At 53.1% G+C, this 23,708-nt stretch overlaps 1 protein-coding gene across 2 annotated transcripts in view; it reads right to left on the reverse strand.

The window, feature by feature from the left end:
* Nucleotides 1–23,708, reverse strand: part of Kiaa1755 (KIAA1755 ortholog) — a 39,301-nt gene that overhangs the window by 11,141 nt on the left and 4,452 nt on the right. The window contains exons 2-9 of one of the 2 annotated variants that reach the window (XM_042276683.2): nucleotides 14,804–15,004; nucleotides 10,889–12,113; nucleotides 10,300–10,482; nucleotides 7,814–7,937; nucleotides 5,288–5,381; nucleotides 3,620–3,703; nucleotides 3,185–3,301; nucleotides 979–1,077 (exon numbers count right to left, since the gene is read on the reverse strand). In XM_042276683.2, the coding sequence (XP_042132617.1) occupies nucleotides 979–1,077; nucleotides 3,185–3,301; nucleotides 3,620–3,703; nucleotides 5,288–5,381; nucleotides 7,814–7,937; nucleotides 10,300–10,482; nucleotides 10,889–12,113; nucleotides 14,804–15,004 (2,127 nt within the window). The remainder of the gene's footprint in view (nucleotides 1–978; nucleotides 1,078–3,184; nucleotides 3,302–3,619; nucleotides 3,704–5,287; nucleotides 5,382–7,813; nucleotides 7,938–10,299; nucleotides 10,483–10,888; nucleotides 12,114–14,803; nucleotides 15,005–23,708) is intronic. The other variant, XM_015999683.3, reaches the window with a different exon arrangement.

Genomic DNA, 23,708 nt, shown 5'->3' on the forward strand with positions numbered 1-23,708 from the left:
CTTTCCTCTGCTCCACAGACCTCCAGCTATACCCTGTCTCAGGGCCTTTGTACATGCTCGCTCTCTGCCTGGAGCTCATTTCCCTCAATGACATATTCTTTCAGGCCGCAGTTAAACACCATCTCTTCAAAGACCACTCACCTTCCTCACTCTTACCACTTCTTTGGCATTTGACACAATTTGTAACTATCTCCCCACCCCCCTTTTTTTAACTTGGTGTGGTGATATTGTGTCCCCCAATATATTGTGCACCTTAATAAACTTATCTGGGGTCAGAGAACAGAACAGCCACTAGATAGACATAGAGGCCAGAAAATGGCGCACACACCTTTAATCCTAACATTCTGGAGGCAGAGATCCATCCAGATCTCTGTGAGTTCAAAGCCACACTGGAAACTGCCAGGCATGGTGACTCACGCCTTTAATCCCAGGAAGTGATGGCAGGAAACAGAAAGGTATATAAGGCGTGAGGACCAGAAACCAGAGTCTGTTAAGCTTTTGGCTCTTAGCAGCAGTTCAGCTGCTAAGATCCATTCAGATGAGGACTCAGAGGCTTCCAGTTTGAGGAAATGATTTCAGCTGAGGAATTGGCGAGGTGAGGTTAGCTGTGGCCTGTTCTGTTTCTCTGATCTTTCAGCGTTCACCCACCTAGCTCCGGGTTTGTTTTTATTAATAAGACCCTTTAAGATTCATGCTACAGCCCGGGGTCTCTTGCACCCCAGGCAAGTGTTCTACCACTGATCTACATCCCCAGTCCTTCACAACTACCTTGCAAATGGCCACTCTGCCACTGCACCATGACCCTCACCAGAGCAGAGGCAAGCCAGTTCCTCGGGCTGGATCCCCAGTGCAGGGCACATGGTGGATGCCCAAGATCTATTATCTGAGTGACAAAGTGAAAAACAGAATGACCACCCTGGGTGTCCCCTTCCCAGCGCTCTTGATACTTAGAGGTATGCTGGAGGCATACAAGCTTACCTGCACCCCACCAGGGGGGTCACCCTTCTCAAACTCTTGAATGGAAGCCTGCAGCAGGGATGAGGCCTGGCGAAGCTCAGTGACAAACGGGTCCAGCTTCTGCAAGGACAGGCACCAGAGCGCAGAACTCAGCCTGGGTGACCAAGAGGAGATTTGTCTTTCCCCAGGAGGACATGGGAAGGCACCAGGCAGGGCTTCTAGAACTTACACTACATCAGACCCATCAGGAGAGCTGGTGAAAGTGAGGCTCTGGACGACCCCCCGACCCCGTGCCCCCGCCTTTCTCCCACCTCTAGCCCGCCCCACCCCCACAGCTGAGCCAGTATCTGGGACAGACTCTAAGAACATCTACAAAGTCTCCAAGCCACGGTGCTGCTGCTGCAGGGTTGGGGGGGCTTCTAGAGTGGGAACCAGAGCAGAGGAGAGAGAAGAGCGTCTGAGCTGTTCGCAGAGCCTGGGGGTCTTCATAGAAGGGGCAGGATGGGGGTGAGAGGGTGGCCTGGAGAAGCGCATTTGGTCCAGCTCAGCCATCAGCTAGCTGTGAGACCACAGGTAAGTTACTTAACGTCTCTGGGCTTCCCTTTACTTCTGAGAGGTGGAAACCACGGCGGAACACGTTTTACAGCAGGGTAAGGGTTTGCTGGATTGATTTGTGCACAGGATTTAGCGTGCAGCCTGGAATGTGCCAGACTCACGATCACCACAAAGTTTACTCTCTGGATCACCCAGTAAAATTTCACTTCAAGGGACAGTCTGAAAGTCCAAGTTCAAAGGTCACTGGGTAAATGGGAGGCCTCTGGAGAAGGAAGCAGGAGCCTGGGAGCAGGACTTGTCACTGAAATGTGTGTACATACTCTCCCTCCACATCTTCAGGTGAGTGATTCTAAGATCCCCGCCCCCGCAGGACATCACAACCAGGATGCCCAACCCTTTATGCTAAGTGTCCTTTAGAACCAGTGCACCTGCTGGGGACTAGAAACTGGCTGAAAATGACTCAGACAACTGATGCCGGCTGGACACTGCCTCCAAAGCTGTACTGCTTGTTTCCAGACAAGCAAGTCTGTAGGCAGTCCAGTGGCATGCAGCGCCTCCCTGCCTCCTTCCCTTCCCTCCCCTCTCTCTCTTCCCCCTCCCCTGTTTATTATTATTATTATTATTATTATTATTATTATTATTATTATTATTTTGTTTTTCTGAGACAGGGTTTCTCTGTATAACCCTGGTTGTCCTGGAACTCATTCTGTAGACCAAGCTGACCTCGAACTCACAGAGATTTGCCTGCCTCTGCCTCCCGAGTGCTGGGATTAAAGTCCTGTGCCACCACTGCCTGGTTCTCTTGTTTGTTTGCTTTTTATTGGGGAGTACCCTGGCTGGAAGCTGTGGGGGGGGGAGGCAGAGGGCTGCCGGTCACACCACAGTGGAAAAGGGAACCCTCAGGCCCTGGCTGAGAGGTCCTGACTGGGCAGCTGGGTGGAGGGGCCCTGGGTGGGCGTTCAGTGCCTTCAAAATAGACTAGTCCATGTGCTGCCCCACCCCTTGTGGCCTCCTGAGTTAATCTGGGCACCGAATACCCACTTGTGGGGTTGTGGGAGGACAGGGTGGAGCTGGGACAGTTTCCTTCCCTGCCCTACAGGAGGCAATACACACTAACCCACCACGTGTGACACGTCCACGCTAACCCACCACGTGTGACACGCCCACGCTAACCCACCACGTGTGACACGTCCACGCTAACCCACCACGTGTGACACGCCCACGCTAACCCACCACGTGTGACACGTCCACACTAACCCACCACGTGTGACACGCCCATGCCTCCACAGAGCAGATGCCTGTCGATTCACTTTCAGTTGAGAACAGCCAAAGTCTTTACTAACACGAACTCAATCCTCATAATAATTCCCACAGGAAGGCAATTTCATTGCCCTCCCCATCCCCCACTTTGCTGATGAGAAAAGCAAGGCTCAGAGAAGAAGGCGGGTAACTTACCCAAAGTCACAGAGCAGAGCTGGACTGGAACCCAGAAGGCAGGCCCCAGAGCCTGGGGCCTTACTGGGGCTACTCTGTACCTTCATTGTAAATGTTTGTTGAATGACTGTCTGTTCTTGAACCCTGTTTTTGACAGGGTTGAGGGACCCATGGGGCAAGGCAGTGAAGGGAAGAGGAGAAGTAAGGGTTGGAGACTGGAGGCTATGAGAGTAGACACCTGGAAGAACTGCACCCACTCGCTGTGGTGGTAGGGGAAGGGGCCCTCCAGAGCCTCGGGCAGCTGGCTAGGGTCCACATGGTTTCTGAGGGCCTTCAGCGAGGTCAGTACCTCCACCTGCAGATGAAAGGAGAGTCAGGAGGCATAGAGGACTCTCCCCAGAGATGATGTAAGAAGGTCTGGTCTTAGATCTCTGTCCAGGCACCACATCTCTCACTGGGAAGGTCCAGAGTGGTGTTCTGAGCAGTGAGTCTTCTCTGGAAGCTTTGATCAATCATTTGAACCAGACCCTGATTATGGAATGGCACATACACAGCACGCATACTGCTACTTCCAAGTCTGTGTTCAAGGCAGACATCATCAATCGACTGCAGAACTCATTTTTTTCCCAGGGCTTGACTCTTACTCAATACTGCTGCCCAGGCCTCTACTCACCTGGACAGGTAGTACAGGTAGCTGAAGGATGGATGCCTTCTCTCCCAGGAGGAGCACTTTGCTGATGGAGGCTGGAGCCAGGGCCTGTGAGGAGAGAGCCTCTTCAGGGCTGCTTTGTCCCCTCTCCCCTTTGTCATCTCCCCCTCCTTCCTGAGGGACATGCATAGGCATGGTGTGGTCCCATGGGGGGGGCTTTGTGTGGCATGTTTAGAGTGAACCACCAGCATCAAGAGAGCAAACACAACCTGTACTGCAAGCCTTCCGTGAGGTCTTAGTTTTCCTGTCTATAAGACATGAGGTCAGATGGCCAGGCAGGCGTACATCAAGCCTTCACCTGTCCAGCTGTACTAGTCAAGAGTCTTCTCTGTCAGGGGGATTATGTGGCCCAAGGCTTAACCAATCAGAGCCCTGTATTCCCCAGAACATGGGACTTAGTCGATGTCAGCCAGTCAGCACTAATGATACCCCAAGAACCTTTGGCAGGAACCTCTCTCCTGTGTCCTACAGGAACCAAATGACTGTGACTTTCAAGCTGCTGGGAACCATACTGCCACCCAGTGGAAGTGAGGCCATGAAAAAATGGCACCCTTGTGGGAGGGCCTGAACAGGAATAGAGATGATGGTTCTCTCTGAGCCCTTGGATGGGTATGCATACACAGCTGGATTCAACTCCTGGATGTTAAAACGTGGGCCTGCCCCTTTAAGACAGTGGTCACGCTTAACAGGCCAGATCCTACAGACTAAAGAGACCAGGCCATCCCTTCCTGCAGCCCTCTCTGTGACAGGGAGTGAAGAAAGAGTCAGTGACTTGATTTTCCTTTGTGGGGTCCCGCTCTTCCTTGCTCTCTGTCACATGTAGTCTATTGAGATAAATCGTGTGATGTAAAGCTTCCTGCTACCCCCACAGACTTATAAAGGTCTGATGTTTCTCTTGTTTCTGGGGTTGCTAGAGGGATTCGCTCTGGGGGCTTTTCTAAGGAGACTCCTGTACCCATCCCATCCTTCTCATGGTGGTTGGTTCTCTCTCTCACACACACTCTCTCTAATCCTCATTCTCTCTCTCTCTCTCTCTCTCTCTCTCTCTTTTTTGTTTTTGTTTTTTTGTTTTTGTTTTTCGAGACAGAGTTTCTCTGTATAGTCCTGGCTGTCCTGGATCTCTCTCTGTAGACCAGGCTGGCCTCAAACTCACAGAGAACCGCCTGCCTCTGCCTCCCGAGTGCTGGGATTAAAGGCGCCACCTGACTCATCCTCACTCTTAATGAAGCTCTTCTCTGGGTTTTAAAGGGAAGCCCCTCTTCTCTTTAAGGTCCCTGCCGTATCTGTCTCTCCCATCATGCACCGGTTCTCTCTAAAGTTCAACCTCTCACCTCAAGGCCCCATCATGCCCTGCGCCCCTCCAGCCTAATACAATGCGTATTCTGAAGGGAGCCATTCATCAGCTTCTCTTTCAGCGCTCACCGCTGCTGCTGCTTTTAAATCGATTTGTTATACTGAGCCAGCCAACACCCTTTGTCTAGAAGTCTGATTGCAGGGTTTCCTTAGTTGCCACCAGAAGTCTCTGCCCAGGTTTTACGATGCCAACCTTAAGTCCACCAGGCTCTGGGCAGGCCACAGTCCCCTGGAGACTCCCAAGACCAGCTAGACTAAGGCTTCCTACCTGGCACTCACCTGTGTGCTCTGCAGGGCGCTGACCAGAGCAGGACTCGGGGGCCCTTTCCTGGCATCAATCACCACCAGCAGCCCCTTGGCTTTATCCTCTAGCCTGTGGGTAGAGGACAGAAATCAGGTTCTGCCAGGCAGCCTGGGGCTCAGGAAAACCCGGTGGGAAGGTGAGGGAAGCGGGTTGGCAGGAGTCTCCACTCCGCAAGACCAATGCCTCCTCCAGGAAGCACCCATGATTCCTCCTGTAGAACCCACAGCCTTCCATTCACAGCTCAGGCCCCAGGTGACTCATCACTGTGGTCACTGTGTGACTGTGTTCACCACCCTTTGTGGCTCAGAGGTTGTGTGTGAGCCTCACTGGGTTCCGTTCCCAGAATTCCAAGCAAAAACAAATGAGATGAAACAGCCCCCTGCCTATTTCTTTGTGTAGGCAGGACCCCCAGTTTGTTCGGGATTTACCAGCCCCCACCTGTGGTTTTCTGATCTGTAGAGACCATACTAGTCACCCAACTTCCCTGGCCAATGACTGGGCTAGGTGGGGTCATGTGACCTATCTTTTCCCAGTGAGATGAGAAACGCTAACTGAATGGCTTCGGAAAAATCTGTTTTCTCCTTTAAGGAGTTCTTCGAAGGACAGAGGGAGGTATTGGGAAGAGGGGGACGAGCAGGCCAAAGGAGACTGAGAGAGGTTAACTCATCGAGGGACACAGAGCCATCAGGAAATCCCCTACTTTGTATAATTACTATAACTCATACAGTGTTGCAGGGAAACGAAGAATTAATTCCGGCCTCAAGGCAGACAACCAGAGGCTGTTCTCAACTTGAACTGAAGTCACTCGCATCCGGCTGGCCCCCTGCTCTTATCACCTGAGTGGGTGGGATGGATGGTGGCTGCTTCCCAGGTCCCAGGCTGGCCTAATTACTGACCTAGGCCAAACGGGAGTCTTCCCCCATCCTCACCCCCAACCCCAGGCCCCAACCCAGGGCCCTCAGACCTTGAGCAGCGGATGCAGGTGGGGGGCTGGTGGGTGGGGCCCGGGGCGGGGGCTGGTGGGCAGTAAGTGCCCTCAGCCAGTCTGCTGGTCAAGGGGGTCTGGAAGACTCGCCCAGCGGTCTTCAAACCTTACATCACCAGTTCACGAGCACAGTCCGCATGGCCCCACACTGTTTTGTGTCCCTGTCACTGGACAAGGCTGTGTGAGAACAGATGGGCTCATCTGTGTCACATGCCCACTGCCTGCCCAGAGCAAGAGGGGTATAAACGCTTTCTATGACTACCCTGGGCGGGGAAATTGACACAGAGCAGTAGACTGTGAGAGAGGTTGACATCGTATATTCCCCTCATTCCAGGTGCTTGTGACCCTACCTGGGCTCCCTGGTCATTTGAGGGGGCAGGGTGGGCAAATCACTGCCACAAGGTCACAGATCAAAGTGGGTGGGGAGATACTCCAGGGTTCTGTCTACCACCGGGCCATTTCTCAGAGACACAGGCGGCCGTTTTCCACCTGCAGAAAATCTGGTGTCTGGTGGCCTGCAGGAGACAGGGGGCTCTGGGGAGGGGTGGCAAAGAAGATTCCAAAGAACTTCATGGTTCCCTAACCTCCCCCCAGATGCCGCACCTCCACTTGGCTGGGGTTCCATAGCTACAGGGCAGGGAAATGCCACCTCTGCAGGTTTTCATGGGAGCCTGTGTCTCAGAAGCCAGATGGGCTTCTCCCCAACCATGAAGTCTGAACCATGGGCTGGGGGGCTAGGAGTGGGAGAGACTGGGGGCTGGAATCTGCCTGGACTGTGCCCCACTTGGGCTTATTCTCAGGGGCTCTCTACCTTTTTTGTTGAAGCAGGGCCTCTCATTGGCTGGAATATGTCAGTTAGGCAAGGCTAGGCTGGCCTTCTTTATCTTCAAACGTGCCCCACCACACATGCCCTTTTGTACGTGGGTTCTGGAGTCAGAGCTCGGGTAACCTTGCTTACAAGGCAAACACTTTGCTGACTGAGCTATGGTCCCAAACCCTGGTTCTCTAATTCTCTCATTCATCCATTCACTCATTTGTTTGCCCTGTCTTTTATTTACTCAACGACATTTATATCTAAGATGCCACCTCCCCAGAGAAGCCTTCCCCGGCTTCCCGGCTGAAATCAACCCTCTCACCTTCTCTGCACCACAACAATGCTTCTCAAAGATTAGCCTCTGTTCCAGCCCCCGACATACCAGTGTCACCAGGAACCTGACTAGAAATGCAGATTCTCAGGCTGGCGGAGTGTGAAGCGCTGGGGACGAGCGTGTGAGCTGCTTCAACAGCTCATCCAGTTGTTCTCCGACTCCAGGGCACCACCAGGTCATAGCTGTGAGTTCACACTGCACACCTTCCCTCCCCCACCAGCCTGGGAGGCCCCGCTGAAGGGACAGAGCCCACCGGCCACCCAGCTCCTAGCCCGTGGCTGGCCATGTGAACACATGTGGAAGGAAGGACCTGCAGCCTCCCCACTGCACACCTGGCTAAGGGGCGAAGTATGACAGTGTCCCCTCACCTAGGAACACCACATAAGTAGGACAGCAACTTCGTGACCTCCAAGACAGTACACCAGGGTGCCTCCCAGGCCTCCTGCGTGGTCGACACCAGGAGCAGAGGCCGCCCCGCCCGGTCTCTACCACCTGAAGGAGAGAAGACACATGAGTAATGGCAGTTCTGGGGGACCCTCCATGGGAGCCTCCTCTGTGGCTCTCCAAGCCTTTGCCTACAGTGATCTTTCTGCCTGGAATGTCCTTTCTTCTCTTCCTTCTGTGACCTCCAAACTCCTCTCCATCCTCCAAAGGCCCAGCTTCAATGCCACTTCCTGAGAAAAGTCTCCCTGAGTTCTTCTTCAGCACAGAGTCAGTTCACTGTCCTTGGGACTGTCTCTGGATAGGGCACGCACCCCACTACTAGTTCACATCCTGACTTGCTGTGTGTCCCTGGGTAAGCCTGTGAGTCTCGGAGCTTTAATAATTTCATCTATCTGATAAGGCAAATTCAGTTCTGGGCAGATGAGGTTTCTTTGGGGATTAACTGAGTTAGTTCCTGAGAGTGCTCAGCACTCGGCCAGGACCAGTGAATGCATCTGTGGTGACTGGGTACCATCCCTGTCACATCTCACACAGACCACAGCAGGCTGATCCTGTGATTTCTCCTCCAGTGGTGCATTGCTGACAGGCCATTTCCTCTTCTAGGGGGATGGGGGCTGTGTGTCTCACTGTCCCTGGGGACTCACGGCCCAGGAAGTCAGCCTAGCTGGCAGGACCTTCCTTCACCCAGCTCTGCCTGTCTGGTGTGCCCCCACCTCCTGTCTCCAGCTCTTGAGATCCTCTCTGGCCCCTGGTCTGGCCAATGTACCACTTCCATATTCCCCAGCCCGGGGTCCTGCAGGAAGCTGTCCTGACAACTGCATTGCCTCCTGGGACTGGCTCAGGACAGCATCAGAGCATGGATGCCTGAGGAGCTGGCCGGCACGTGGAGGTTAGAGCAAAGCAGTCCAAACCCTGTAAGTCTGGGAGCTTGCAGAGTTGGAACCCAGTGACCCAGCTTGCCTCCTCTCCCTGGCTCCCAAGCAGTACAGATGGAGTCAGTACCTGGGCCCAAGTTCGAGTAGCCAAAGAGTCAGTTGCTGGGTCCCCTGGGACACGGCAACCATGTGGCCAGAGCCTGGCTCTGCCTGCCCACCAAATGCTGCCTGGATCAGGAACAAGTACAGGCAGCACCCCACACGAAGCTTTGTCCAACCTGATTTGTTTTTCACTGGACCAAAGAGATCCCTGTGCCCCAAACACTGCCCTTGCCTGGTGGGTGGTACCAGAAATACCATCTCTAACCCCAGAAAACCCTTCTGCTATGGGCATGCTGGGTGACCGACGTCACGTGGAAATAGGAATGGCCAGGGCAGGAGGCGTGCGGGAGGCTCCTATAGCCTCTGAAGAATTCAATACAGCTTCAGCAGATGACCGGGACACCAGCAGATGACTCCTCTGGGATCCGTGGGGAGATGGGGCCAGGGAGACGTGGAAATCCAGGAGTAGCAAGGTGGCAGGACAGTTAGTCCCCAAAGGCACAGGGGTCCTTCATGCTCCTGACCTTTACATGTGCTGTTCCCAGTTTCTGAAGCGCTCTTCCCAACATGTACATGGCTAACTCCTAAGCTTTCCTGGCCTCTCCTGCTAGAAGCCTGGGCCAGGAGCACTATTTATTTTCCCAGTTCCTAGACATTTTCTTTATGTTGGATTGCAATGGCCAGTTGTAGTTTCTCTAACACTAGAATAAAATGTGTGTGGGTGCTGGGGCCACATAGACTCGTTTCCTAACAAATCCACAGTGCTGAGTCTAGGTCTCGGGAAACAGTGATCAAACAGCTACAAATCGGGAATAAAACACCCGAAGCTTGGAAGCTGTCAATACCGGGTCCAAAGCCCCTTAGTGGGCGGAGTACTTGCTTGTTCACCAGAGGCCGGGAGAACTATTAATAGAGGCTCATAGATGCTTCCTTCCCTGAAGAATTGCCCTTAGCTAGATTAGCTTATTAGCTCACCCTGCATCCCATTCCAGGATCAGCCTGCGGTTAATGATTGATATACCCAGCGTCGGCCTGCAGTTAATGTCTAACAGACCCAGAAGTTAAATACTGACCCCGCACCTTAGCCAGCCAGCTGGTATAACCCACATCTTGGAGCCTCCCCGGGTCTGGCGTCACCTTGCTCGTCCCTTCCTCTGCCTGCCTTGTTTTGCTCAGTCCCATTCTCATGGGGGCCATTCCAAAACTCTTTGTCTCGAGTTCAGCTTCTAGGGAGCCGGGAACACACCTCACCTTCCTCATGGAAGTCTGGATAAATGGATGGATGGACAGATGGATTGATGGATACTTAGAAACGGCTTGCCTCTAACCCAAGCCTTTTGTTGGAAACTTTGCAGCCTCCCAGACCTTACCCCTCTTCACCCCCCAGCATCTGAGAATGCTCTGCTCCCTCCACTTCCCCTGAATCCCAGAACCTGGCAGGCAGGCTATCCTGGAGTGGAGAAGCTTGATTCCCAGAGTCCCAATCCTGGGCTCAGGCCTGGAACACTCCTCCAGGCTAAGTCTTCCTCCTGGGGGACCCGCAGAATCTTTCCGGAAGCCAGGCGGCTCCCCAGACGGTAGGGCTGAGCCAGATGTTCTGGGGAGAGCTGTCCCATCTGGGGAAGAACAAAGCAGGGCTGTCATACAGGAGACAGACTTTCTGAGGGACAGTGTTTTGCCTTCCACCCAAACGATAATACGGCTTGTAGCATGATCTACTCTCTGCCAGTGATGCCAAGTCCCTTCCTTCTGGTATATCTTTGAACCACCAGGGCAACTCTGTGTTGTAAACGAGCCTCCCCGCCCCCAAGTAGAGAAGGAGGTTTGAACTCAGAGAGGTTAAGTGTCTGGCCAAGGTCACACAGCATGAGGTAAAACTGGAATGTGAACCCAAACAGACCTAATGAATAGCCTTGCTCAGTTTTACACTCCTGAGCCTGGGACAGCCTTGTGACCCCTGTCTCTCACAGCCTCCTGCACCAGGGAAGCCTGGTTCTTGCCCTGATGAGTGTGTGTTCTTACCTTTCCCTGGGGCCTTGGCTCCGCAAGGCTGCAGAGAGTTGTGGGGGCTCGGGGCCTTCCCAACATGCTGGAGCAGAGTCTTCTCAGGGGGCGTCAGGGGCACCCTCTGTCCTTTCAAGAAGGAGAACTGGAGCCCAGGAGCCGGGGACCCACGGATGGAGATGTTCCTACTGAGAAAGGCCTCGGCCTTGGAAGGTCTGCCGTATCCTGGTGTGGTCTCCTCTGTCTTTGTCTCGGAGGCTAGGACTACAGGGGCAGCTGAGGACAATAGAGGAGAGGGTGTTTGTCTTGGCCCAGGCCTGAGCTGGACCGTGGCTGCCGGCATTCCCAAAGGCGTTTGCATCTCAGAGGCTCCTGGCTCTTCTTCAGTGTCTTCCACCAGGCCAGAGGTACTGTCCGGCGGCTTCTCCAGGACACCAGCGTGGGGCTGCTGGGGCTGTCTCTCTGCAATGTGGCCAGAGGCTTTGCGCCTGGCCTTTCTTCTTGAGTCCCCATTACAGGGCTTCTCTCCAGAGTCTGTTGGCTTCACACATCCTTGAGTGTCCGCACCGAGTGTAACTACCTCCCTGTCTGGAGACTGGAGAAAGCCCAGGAGAGCCACATAGTCCCCCTCCGGGCCCTGGTTGGTCTCACTGTCCATCCTGAAGGCCACCTGCCCTGGCCTTGCTGGCTCAACCTTGATGAGCCCAGGATATTTGTCTCTAGACAACTTCCCTTTATCCTTAGCCCAACTCTGGACCACAGACCCCACGCTGCCCAAGGAGCTGGCCTGGCTTGGCTCCTGGGGGCTGCTCAGATGGAGCGCCTCTAGAGGACAAGTGTCCCCATCTGAGGAAGGGATGTTCACTACTCGGGGTCTGTCATCTATAAACTCTGGGCTGGTTATCCTGGTCCAAGGCACAGGCGTGATCCCATTTTCTGACGCCACAAGACAGGTGTGTAAGGGGCTCCCCTCAAAGTCACTGTTGATGGCTTCCAGCCATTCTGGGGTGAAAATCAGAGAATAGGAGGTCTCAGGAATAGGCTTCCTGTCCACCTTGCGGAGGTCCGGGGAAAGACACTTGAGTGTCATGTGGACAGACTGCTCCTCCCAGGACTCCACTTGAAGGTAGAAGTCGCCCTGACGCAGCAGGAGCGGGTTGAGTGGAGCCAGGTGGACCACGACCTCGTCCCGCAGACACAGCGGCCAGCCCTCATGCAGGAAGAGGCAGTGGGTGTAGAGGGCCTGTAGAGAGAGGGGGGCATCAGAGAGACAGGCTTCACGGCACCTGGGGTTTGGTCAACTTCCTTCCCTCTCCCACATGGGACCTTGAACAGCCAGGGAAGAGGCAAAGACAAGAGAGATGCCCAGAACCAGGCACTGAAGAGGCCTTTGCTGTCAGGGAACAGGGGGTCACTTGCTCCTACCTACCCTTGGCGTTGGCCTTGAAGATGCTTGCTAGCCTCCTGGGCTGACGGGAAGGCCGGGGGTCCAGGTACATTAGTTAATTGGCAAGCACCTTCCACAGCAACCCTGCTTGGCTCATGACCCCTCTCCTCCCCATCTACCCATAACTTCTCACAGCCCAGCTGGAGTCTTAGCATCCCTGCCCTTTAAAGCCAGAAAGTCATGGATCGGAGGTCTAAGTGGGTTGTTTGTGCATGTTCTGAGCTGCTTTGAGATCTAATCTTCTTTCTTTCTTCTTCCTTCCTTCCTTCCTTCCTTCCTTCCTTCCTTCCTTCCTTCCTTCCTTCCTTCTTTTTCTTTTCTGTTTCCGAGACAGGGTTTCTCTGTGTAGTTTTGGTGTTTTGGTGCCTGTCCTAGATCTCACTCTTGTAGACCAGGCTGGTCTCAAACTCACAGAGATCCACCTGGTTCTGCCTCCCGAGTGCTGGGATTAAAGGCGTGCGCCACCACTGCCCAGCGAGATCTGATTTCTTTATCTGCAAATTGGAGTTAAGTAAAGGGCAGCAGTATTCCGGGCTGGCATGAGACAGATAGAGTATGGATGCAGAGAAGTCAACGTGATGCTTGGGGAGTGTCCATAGAATGTGAATTCACTCCCTTTCAAAAACACCTGCCCTTTGAAAGAGTTTGTGTGGATGTGTGTGCATATCGGGAGCGTCCATATGGAGGTCAGAGAATACCTTAGTGGCCTGGGTTCTCTCCTTTCCTTTACATGGGTTCCAGGCATTGAACTGGAGTCACCAGGCTTGTGTGACAAGAGCCTTTAACAACTGAGTCATCTCCCTAGCCTCGAGCCGAACAGTTAAAATAACAGAAACAATTTTGAATGAGTGGTCAGGAGACTTGACCCTGCCACTGTCTTGGCAGACGAACTTGAAAAGGCCACCATCATTTTACATTCTGACACTGTAGCGTCTCTCTCTTCCTCACAGGAGTTGGGGTGGTGACGCCGAGTCCCAAAGAGGGAACATGGATCCCCCATGTTCCCAGTGATCGAGTCTTGATCTGAAACAGAGAACCTGACCTCAAAGGACCTGCTGTGAATCCCTCTTTGCTCCTGTCTGTTCTGAGGTGACATGAATTAATCCATGACAGCCGAATCAAATGTGCGTGTATTTAAAAATAAAGGCTGTGGAAAATAAAGGAGGGAACAGGGCAAGTGGTTTTGACCTTTTTTTTTTTTCCTTTTCTTTTAAGATAGGGTCTCATGTAGCCCAGGCTGGCTTAGATCTCACCATGAAGCTGAGGATGACCTTGAACATCTGATCATCCTGCTTCTACCTGCTGAGGGCTGGCATCACCGTGCCATTTATGTGAATGGATCCAAACCCAGAGCTTTGTGTATGTCAGGCAAGTACTCTACCAACTGGGCTACATTTCCAGCCCTGCAAATGTGTTTTGAAGAGCCAAAGTGACAGTTGTGTGGCTTGTCAGGGAGAGGAAAAAAGAGGTCGGGAGGAGGATCTTCAGGAAACAAGGTCAGGGGGTCACGGGCAGGGCCAACAGCAAAGACTTCTGGGAGACACTGCATTCTATTCCCGTTCAGGAGCATTTGCCATGGGGGTTTTTCCACCAGGTGCCGGGGGTCCTAAGATTGCCTGCGTGGCTCTTGATGCTGGGTGGCCGTGGGCTCAGGGTAACTAACAATAGCTCAGGGACACTGGCGAATCCCTGAGGGAGGAGGGCCGAGGAATCAGAACTGTGATTCCTTGGTGATCTCCCCACTGTTTTCCCAAAACAGTCTCCTTCGAGAGCGTGCAGGGGTCGCGTGGAGTGGGGAGTGTCCATCTTAATACCCAATTCCTCTGGTCAACAGTGATTGGTCCAGCCATGGGCACATGACCGCACTCTGGCCAATCGAGATCCTTCCTGAGAGCTGCTGTGGCTGCGGGCTAACTGGGAGAGGCCAAGGCAGGAAGCACAGTGTGTTTTCCAGTGGGTTGACTGGGGTAAACTCTCGGCTTGAGTGGGAAGTCGTTTTCCGCTACAGCCTAAAACACTGTCTCTCCACCTTGACCCAGGAGTCACCTCCCTGAAATCTCAGGAGGTTTCCAGGGATAAAAGTGGGAGTGCCTTCAGGAGAGCTCTGGAACATTCTCTGTTGCCTCTGTGGAAGCGGCCCCACCAGGGCCAGGGCCAGATGGTACCACTGATGGTTCCTAGCACCCAGGCAGGTCCCCCAGGGTCGGGGGGGGGGGTGTTCTTGGACATCTGGATTTCCTCCCGGATGATGGACTGTAAATGTCGTTGGCCCCTAGTGTCTGAGGGTCATGAGTCAAGTAACCCCCTTTCTCTACTGGCAGGTGGCCTTTCCCTTTGGATGAGCAGTGGTTCTTGGGAACCCTCCTCCCCTCCGCCACCATATTTCTTGTTGGGGAGACACACCGTGCCCACCTCCCTCCTCAATTCTAGCCCTCTTGCCTTCTGGGAGAGCTTGTTATGGCAGCCACACAGTGTCCCCAACTTACACAGGCTGCTTCTCGCACTTGCTCACACAGGCGCTTGGCAGGGATGAGGAAATCCAGGAGGAAGCTCAGCCCGTCTCCCCGGAAGTCAGAGTCCAGCAGCCGGAACACTTGCCCCAGGACAGTAGGGGCAGTGGCTTCAAAAGGCGGGTAGAGCCCTGCCAGGGCGTGCTGGATGGCCATGTCAAGGGCTGAAGAGTCCTGCTGAGGACGACAGGGAGGGAGAAGAGTCACAGTAGCAGTGACAGCAGGAACAGCGCCCACTCCTGTGACCTTCAGGACCCCTGTGCGTGAGACCTTGCCGACTCCAATGGCCAGGGCCAGCCTCTCACTTCACTTCAGCCTAACTCAGGAGCTTCTCAAGCCTGTACCTCCCTGCCTCTGCCCAGTGATAGCCCCACAGACCAGCCAGGTTCCATGGCGGCATGCCTTCCGCAGCTGCCTTCCTGATGCCCCGCCCCCATCACCCCTCAGCCATGTCACATTCAATGACCTCTCCAGATCACCCACCTATGACTCCTCCCCTGCCTAGCTCTACCACCAATTTCATGTAAGGGCTTCTCTGCCTCAGCAGCCTTTAGTCTTCGGAACTCCAGCCATCTTCCACCAGGACCCCAGAGCAGCCTTGCTCTGAGGTGTCAGGCCCCTGCCCAACATCCCTCAAGAGCTCCCATTGCCTCAGGAGGCACCAGCAGCCTAGGTCTAACTGCTGGGCTTGATGCCAGCCTCCCTCAGCCCCGCTGCCGCGGTCTGTGTCTCTCTCATGACAAGGAGAACCTCACCTCCCACCTTTGCCCGTGCTGCCCCTTCCTCCCGAACGCCTGCCCGCCTCTTTCCCTCCCACCTCACCTGGGAACTCCTTTCTTCAACCTCACGTCTCAGGCCAGCCCTTGCCTGTTCTGGAAGGTACTCTATGACTTCACACCTGCCTCCTCCATCCAGTGAGGTCAGATGGCCCCTCCTCTGGCACCTTATCAGAGAAGTTCCCACACTGACTTCTGTCTCCCAAAGGGCAAGTGGGGCAGGAAGGACAGCCCCCCCCCCAGGTGCCCGCATCCAAATCTCCATGGTCTACAAATACAGGCAAAGAGGAATGGAAGGCAATAAAGTGGGGACTCTGGGACAGGGGAGAAGGCATGGTGCATACTCCACCAGATTCCAAAGCCAGGGGTGTGAGAACAGGCGACTCCCCCCCCCCCATGTTGGCAGAATAAGTGAATGAGTGAAAGAATGCATGCCTGCAGATGCACTCTGAAGGAGAGTGGGTCAGGTGACATGCTGCTGAGCTGTGGGAATGGGACGGTCGCTCCCTAGAGCTGGTGGAGGGATCCGTGGTGTGGTAGAGCAGGAGGGGGTTTCCTGCTGGCCTTGCTAGTGCCTCCAGCCTCACCCACCAGCCAACTCCTGTTCCCCCTGCCATAGTCTGAACGAGAAGGGTCCCACGGGCTCATATATTGGAACACTTGGTCCCCGGTTGGTGGAACTGTTTGGGAAGGATTAGGAGGTGTGGTCTGGTTGGAGGAGGTGTGTCAGTGGGGATGGGATTTGAGGTTTCCACAGCTAAAGCCATTCCCAGTTAGGACTCCGTCTTGTGTCTGTAAATAAGATGCAAACTCTCAGCTGCTGGCCCAGCACCGAGCTTTCCTGCCTGATGCCTTGCTCCCCGCCATGATGGTCATCGACTCTAATCTCTGGAAATGTAAGTCTCAAATAAACCCTTTCTTCTATAAGTTGCCTTCATCAGGGTGTCTTTAACAGCAATAGAAAAGTGGCTAAGACACTCACCAGCCTGGGGACAGTGAGAGAAGGAGGTCACAAATGCCATCTGATACAGCCTGCTGGGCCTGCATCCCTCCATGCCACGTGCTCCACACCACCCTCTTCGTGCTGGGCACCAGCACACCTGGCTTCTGCCTCCTTTTGTGGCCTTGACTAGGGTCTTGCTCTCTCTGGGCCTCATCATTAGCTGTGCTGTTTGCTTCATTTTTGGAAGCGTAATTACTCATGATATTCAGCATCTGTACTATGAAAACTTGTGTTTGTTTGCTTGTTTTCACATACACCCATTCAGCAAAAAGGCACTGTCTTAGTTAGGGTTTCTTTCTTTCTTTCTTTCTTTCTTTCTTTCTTTCTTTCTTTCTTTCTTTCTTTCTTTCTTTCTTTCTTTCTTTCTTTCTTTTTTAAGATTTATTTATCTATTATGTATACAGTGTTCTGTCTGTATGTATGCCTGCAGGCCAGAAGAGGGCACCAGATCTCATTGCAGATGGTTGTGAGCCACCATGTGGGTGCTGGGAATTGAATTCAGGACCTTTGGAAGAGCAGTTAGTGCTCTTAACCTCTGAGCCATCTCTCCAGTCCCTAGTTAGGGTTTCTATTGCTGTGAAGAGACACCATACCATGGCAACTCTTATAAAGGAAAACATTTAATTGGGGCTGGCTTACTGTTCAGAGGTGTTAGTCTATCATCATTATGGCGGGACATAGTGGCAAGGTAGGCAGACATGATGCTGGAGTAGTAGCTGAGAGTTCTACATCTTGATCCACAAGCAGTAGGGAGAGACTGCCACACTGGGTGTGGCTTAAGCATATATGAGACCTCAAAGCCCGCCTCTATAGTGACACTTCCTCCAACCAGGCCATACCTACTCCAACAAGGCCACACCTCCTAATAGTGCCACTCCCTATGGACCAAACATTCAAACACATGAGTCTCTGGGGGCCATACCTATTCAAACCACCACAGGCACATAATTATGTTCCTGTCTCAAAAGGGGGGGAGGGAGACAGAGAGAGACCCTGCACCCACAGTCTCTTGCTCAGTGTCACATGATGCTACTGCTAAGCCTGGGCATTCCATCTTGCTGGTAAAGAGTCGGAGCCAACCTTGCCCAGGGATTTAGGGAGAAAGAGAAAGACAGTGTGGGAATCCAACCCAGACCCAAGGCAGTGAAGACAGCTCACTTCCTCCACCTCTGGCTGCCTGTTTAGTCTGGGATCTATTCCTTTCAGGGTGGTCTGTCCTGGATTCTAGTGGTGCCTAAAGAAACCACAAGAAGGAAGTCAAGGCTTGCCCACTGAGCCAACCTTGGCTTACACAGGGTACCTCTACTTGCCACGCATTTTAGCCACCTTCAGAAGTGGCTGGACAGTGGAAACTTTCGACAGTGGGCTGGCTGCACTCTTGGTGGCTCACTCGCTATCAAAGGTTTGACTCCTGGGACCTAGAACTGTCCAAGAATTCAGGAAGAACATGGTGGAAAGGCCCCAGAGGCTGCAAGGAGGAATGCTGGCCCCTTGCCATTACAAATGAACTGAGCAGCCCAGCCCTGGACCACAGGAGTCCAAGGTCTGCTGCCAGACTCTAAATGACGGCCGTGAAACTTGATAGACGCGTTTCCACTCCTTCCCAGCAAGGCGGCCCAGCCAGCAGCAGTCCGTTGCTCCTCACAGGGGCCAGGCACAGATGAGGCTTAAAAGGAAGGAGGCAGGCCCAGCTCCCTTTGCAACAAGGCCAGAGAAAGAGCCCAGTACACCAGCCAGGGATGGACATATGAGATGGAGCCCTGATTTTCTTTTTGAAGAGCTGGGCTGGAACCCAAGGTTTGTGTGTGTGTGTGTGTGTGTGTGTGTGTGTGTGTGTGTGTGTGTGTGTGTGTGTGGCGAGAGTTACAACTGCAGCCCCTGACCTTCACCACTGAGCTGTGCCTCCAGCCTTTGGTCTTTTGAGATAGTTTCTCACCAGAAGCTAAGGCTAACCTCAAACTCATTATGTAGCCCAGGCTGGCCTCCAATTCCTACCTCTGCCTCTTAAGTGCAGAGGTTCCAGGGAGGTACCACTGGTCTGGGCTGTACACATCTATCTGAGCATCTTTACAGTGAGCCATTGGCATCCGAAATGGGCATTCTATCAAGAAAAATCAGCAAACGCCAAGTACACAGATGAATATTATTTTACCTATGTCCTGATCCTTGCAACCATTACCCAGCTCAATATACAAGAGTTCTGTCACCCCCACAAAGAGGCTCTCTCCTAGCCAACTGCTCCCCTTCTAAAACTAAGCTTCTATTGCAAATGTTTTAAAGAAAATTTTCCATACTGTATAGTCCACAGAATGTGAGTAGGTCCAGACAGAGCCCAAGAGGGCATTAAGAAAAGTTGCCCTGAGGCCAGTGAGGGGTAGGGGCCTCACGAAGCGGCTTTTTAATTTTCTTCTGAGCTTGCCACATTTTCCAAACATTCTGGAAACAGTGAGTGTAGCTTTTATAACCAGGGGGAAAACATAAAAGTGTGATCATGTGCTTTTTAAGGCTGGCTCCTTTTTAAAATGGTCTCGCCAGATGTTGTTAGCTGGGCCTTCTGAGATGTGGGCTGGACTGCCTTAAAGGTCCAGATCTTTCCACTGACTCCACAGGGCCAAGATTCTAGTCTCATTTGGTGGGACTGCTTCCTTCCCCTCCTCTTCCTCCTCCTCCCCCTGCTCCTCCCCTCCTCCTCCCCTCCTCCTCCTTCTTCTCTTCCTCCCCTCCTCCTCCTCCCCCTCCCCCTTCTCCTCCTCCTTCTCCTTCTCCTCCCCCTCCTCCTTCTCCTTCTTCTCCTTCTCCCCTCCTCCTCCTCCCCTCCTTCTCCTCCCCCTCCTCCTTCTCCTCCCCCTCCTCCTCCTCCTTCTTTTCCTTCTCCCCTCCCCCTCCTCCTTCTCCTCCCCTTCCCCCTCCTCCTCCTCCTGGGCAGGAAGAGGAGTAGAAGAAGGGCTGGTGGGGGCAGGGTCCTGGAGCTGCCTCAGCTTCCCTCTGCTCCTGGGATGGCCGAGCTGCAGCTTGGCGGTGGGGAGCACTTGTCTGCTATGGACAGGTCTGGGTTCCATCCCCCACCACAGATGGAGAAGAAGGAAAAAGCGAAGAAAGGTGAGACACTGACTACCCCATGCCAGGTGACTTGGGCCACAGTTTCTCCACCTGTAAAAGGGAGGCGCCCGAGTGCTCGGACCTCCTCGGGAATTTTCTTCATGCAGTTGACTACGGTTAAGGCAGAAATTCACAACTGCTTAAAGTGCACAGGACAAGTGTGGTGTTCTCGGCCACAAGTGGACGTCTACATCACACCTCCTCCCCCAAGGTTTGGACCATCGTGGAAGATGAGGCAGAAAGATTTTAAGAGCCAGAGGTCCGAGTCTTTGACCTTTAGAGTCTTAGCCTAGACAAGTTCCAGAGGCGCCTCCTCAGAACTGCTGGGGAGGACAGTATCTCCTGGACACCACAGGACCACGGCACTCACGAACGCGCAGCAGCCATGGCTGCCCGCACGAGACCTGCACAAGATCAAGGCAATCAACATTCCGGCATGGAGGGGGGAGAGGCCCATGAGCCTTCCCTCCCCCTGCTGAGGGGGAGCTGGTGACAGCTGATGGCATCTGCAGGAGCTAGAGTCCATTTTCTTTGAGGAGGTAGCCCCCGGTAGAGGGACCAATATCCAGTGAACGGCCCCACACCCTTGAGTATATGAGCAGCACAAATGGGATCCTATGGGTTATAAACAACAAAACAAAACCACAGGCTACAGAGTTGGGAGAGAATGGGAAGTGGAGGGTGGGTCTGGGGAGAGTTGGGGGAAAAGTGAAGGTGAATGTATGTGATCAAAATACATTGTACACTTGCATGAAATTCTCAAAGAATTAATAAAAGTATTATGATTGTTAAAAAGCACCTGGCATATCTGTTCTAGAGCTGTTCTAGAACTCTCCGTATAATTTTGTTCCGGAAGATGTGGGGTTAGGATGTGGTTTCTAAGTGAACTAATTGTCAATTGTTGAAGTTTCAAACGCCCGGCCTCATCCCATGTCCCTGCTCCTGCCGGTGATAGGAAAAACAGAAGCAGATGAATGTGAGAAAGCACACACACAGACCCTCGCTGAGGACCCCCAACCATCCACCTCAGGGGAGCAACAGGCCTGGGACACAGAGTGCAGTGTCCTGGAGGCCCCCGCCTTGCCTGATCTTCTGAGAATTCAGTGAACCTCCCGGTGTTTTGAAGGTTGGCCAAAGCAAGCACAGCTGTGAGCCAGCTGCTGCCCAGCAGGTGTCAGGCTGCGACCTCCAGTTCCTGGGACTCTCCTCCTGAACTTGTCTAGGCTGAGGTCCCAAAGTCAGCTTCCTGGCTGCTGGGAAGTTCCTGTTCACGTCCAACTCAAATTGCTTGCGCTCTTGTGTGGGGGTGGATGGAGGATGGAGTGAGAGACTCCAGCTCTTTATAAGCCAGACTCCAAATCAGCTCTTTATAAACAAACTTTCAAAACTGGAGGAACGGCCCACGTACAGCGAACCAGGACGGGAGTGGGTGTCAAAAGAGCTACATTCAAGTCCAGCTCAGTCATGTGGCGTCCAGTAAATCATTTCTGCTTCTCTGAGCCCTCCCTAGTTTCATGTTTGCCCCTGTCTCTCTCCTGTGTCCTGGGGCACAACTTCTCACTCAAGCCTTAGGTGACAAAGTTGATCCCCAGGGCTGCCTCTGCGTTGCCCTGAGCAAGCCTTCAGGGTGTGGCCTATGCTGAGTCCATTCCATGCATTTTATGTGATTGTCCTGATATTCCGTGAACTGGGTATCATATCCCCATTTCACAGGTTAATAAACAGAGGCTCATGCTATCCTTCTAGTCAGTGAGCAGGAACATCTCTTGAGGCTCTGTGTAGACTGTACACAGAGCTCCAGCTGTGGCCCTCAGTAACAACAGCTTCAGGGTCAGGTTGGTCAGTCTAGTTCTTAGGGCTCCCATTCTCCCTGCCCTGCTTCCTAAACAGACTGGTCTAGCCAGGGCTCCCCTTCATCCACCTGCCCCATATGCAAGATTTTCTTGCCAGGTTGACGTACCTGGATTTGTTATTTGCTTAATATTTACTCTTCATTATTTAATATTTGATTTTTCTTCCCATCCATTTTCAGAGTAAACTTACTTTATTTATTGTCATGTGTTTGTGCCATTTCAATCATTTCCATAAAAATTTCCTCTAAGTGCTGCCTCATTTGGACTATGGCATCCCCTCCTGGGCACCTGCTGTCTCTGCTCACACTGTACCCTGTCTGCTCACACTGTACCCTCTCTGTTCACACTGTACCCTGTCTGCTCACACTGTACCCTCTCTGCTCACACTGTACTCTGTCTGTTCACACTGTACCCTCTCTGCTCACACTGTGCCCTCTCTGCTCACACTGTACCCTGTCTGCTCACACTGTACCCTCTCTGCTCACACTGTACCCTCTCTGCTCACACTGTACCCTCTCTGCTCACACTGTACCCTCTCTGCTCACACTGTACCCTGTCTGTTCACACTGTACCCTGTCTGTTCACACTGTACCCTCTCTGCTCACACTGTACCCTCTCTGCTCACACTGTACCCTCTCTGCTCACACTGTACCCTCTCTGTTCACACTCTACCCTCTCTGCTCACACTGTACCCTGTCTGTTCACACTGTACCCTCTCTGCTCACACTGTACTCTCTCTGCTCACACTGTACCCTGTCTGTTCACACTGTACCCTCTCTGCTCACACTGTACCCTCTCTGCTCACACTGTACCCTGTCTGTTCACACTGTACCCTGTCTGTTCACACTGTACCCTCTCTGCTCACACTGTACCCTCTCTGCTCACACTGTACCCTCTCTGCTCACACTGTACCCTCTCTGTTCACACTCTACCCTCTCTGCTCACACTGTACCCTGTCTGTTCACACTGTACCCTCTCTGCTCACACTGTACCCTCTCTGCTCACACTGTACCCTCTCTGCTCACACTGTACCCTCTCTGCTCACACTGTACCCTCTCTGCTCACACTGTACCCTCTCTGCTCACACTGTACCCTGTCTGTTCACACTGTACCCTCTCTGCTCACACTGTACCCTCTCTGCTCACACTGTACCCTGTCTGTTCACACTGTACCCTCTCTGCTAACACTGTACCCTCTCTGCTCACACTGTACCCTCTCTGCTCACACTGTACCCTCTCTGTTCACACTCTACCCTCTCTGCTCACACTGTACCCTGTCTGTTCACACTGTACCCTCTCTGCTCACACTGTACCCTGTCTGTTCACACTGTACCCTCTCTGCTCACACTGTACCCTCTCTGCTCACACTGTACCCTCTCTGCTCACACTGTACCCTGTCTGTTCACACTGTACCCTCTCTGCTCACACTGTACCCTCTCTGCTCACACTGTACCCTGTCTGTTCACACTGTACCCTCTCTGCTAACACTGTACCCTCTCTGCTCACACTGTACCCTCTCTGCTCACACTGTACCCTCTCTGCTCACACTGTACCCTCTCTGCTCACACTGTACCCTGTCTGTTCACACTGTACCCTCTCTGCTCACACTGTACCCTCTCTGCTCACACTGTACCCTGTCTGTTTACACTGTACCCTCTCTGCTCACACTGTACCCTCTCTGTTCACACTGTACCCTGTCTGCTCACACTGTACCCTCTCTGTTCACACTCTACCCTCTCTGCTCACACTGTACCCTGTCTGTTCACACTGTACCCTGTCTGTTCACACTGTACCCTCTCTGCTCACACTGTTCCCTCTCTGCTCACACTGTACCCTCTCTGCTCATACTCTACCCTCTCTGCTCACACTGTACCCTGTCTGTTTACACTGTACCCTCTCTGCTCACACTGTACCCTCTCTGCTCACACTGTACCCTCTCTGCTCATACTCTACCCTCTCTGCTCACACTGTACCCTGTCTGTTTACACTGTACCCTGTCTGTTCACACTGTACCCTCTCTGCTCACACTGTACCCTCTCTGCTCACACTGTACCCTCTCTGCTCACACTGTACCCTGTCTGTTCACACTGTACCCTGTCTGTTCACACTGTACCCTCTCTGCTCACACTGTGCCCTCTCTGTTCACACTGT

The sequence above is a fragment of the Peromyscus maniculatus genome, chromosome 4 (genome assembly GCF_049852395.1).
Source record: "Peromyscus maniculatus bairdii isolate BWxNUB_F1_BW_parent chromosome 4, HU_Pman_BW_mat_3.1, whole genome shotgun sequence".
NCBI lineage: Eukaryota > Metazoa > Chordata > Mammalia > Rodentia > Cricetidae > Peromyscus > Peromyscus maniculatus.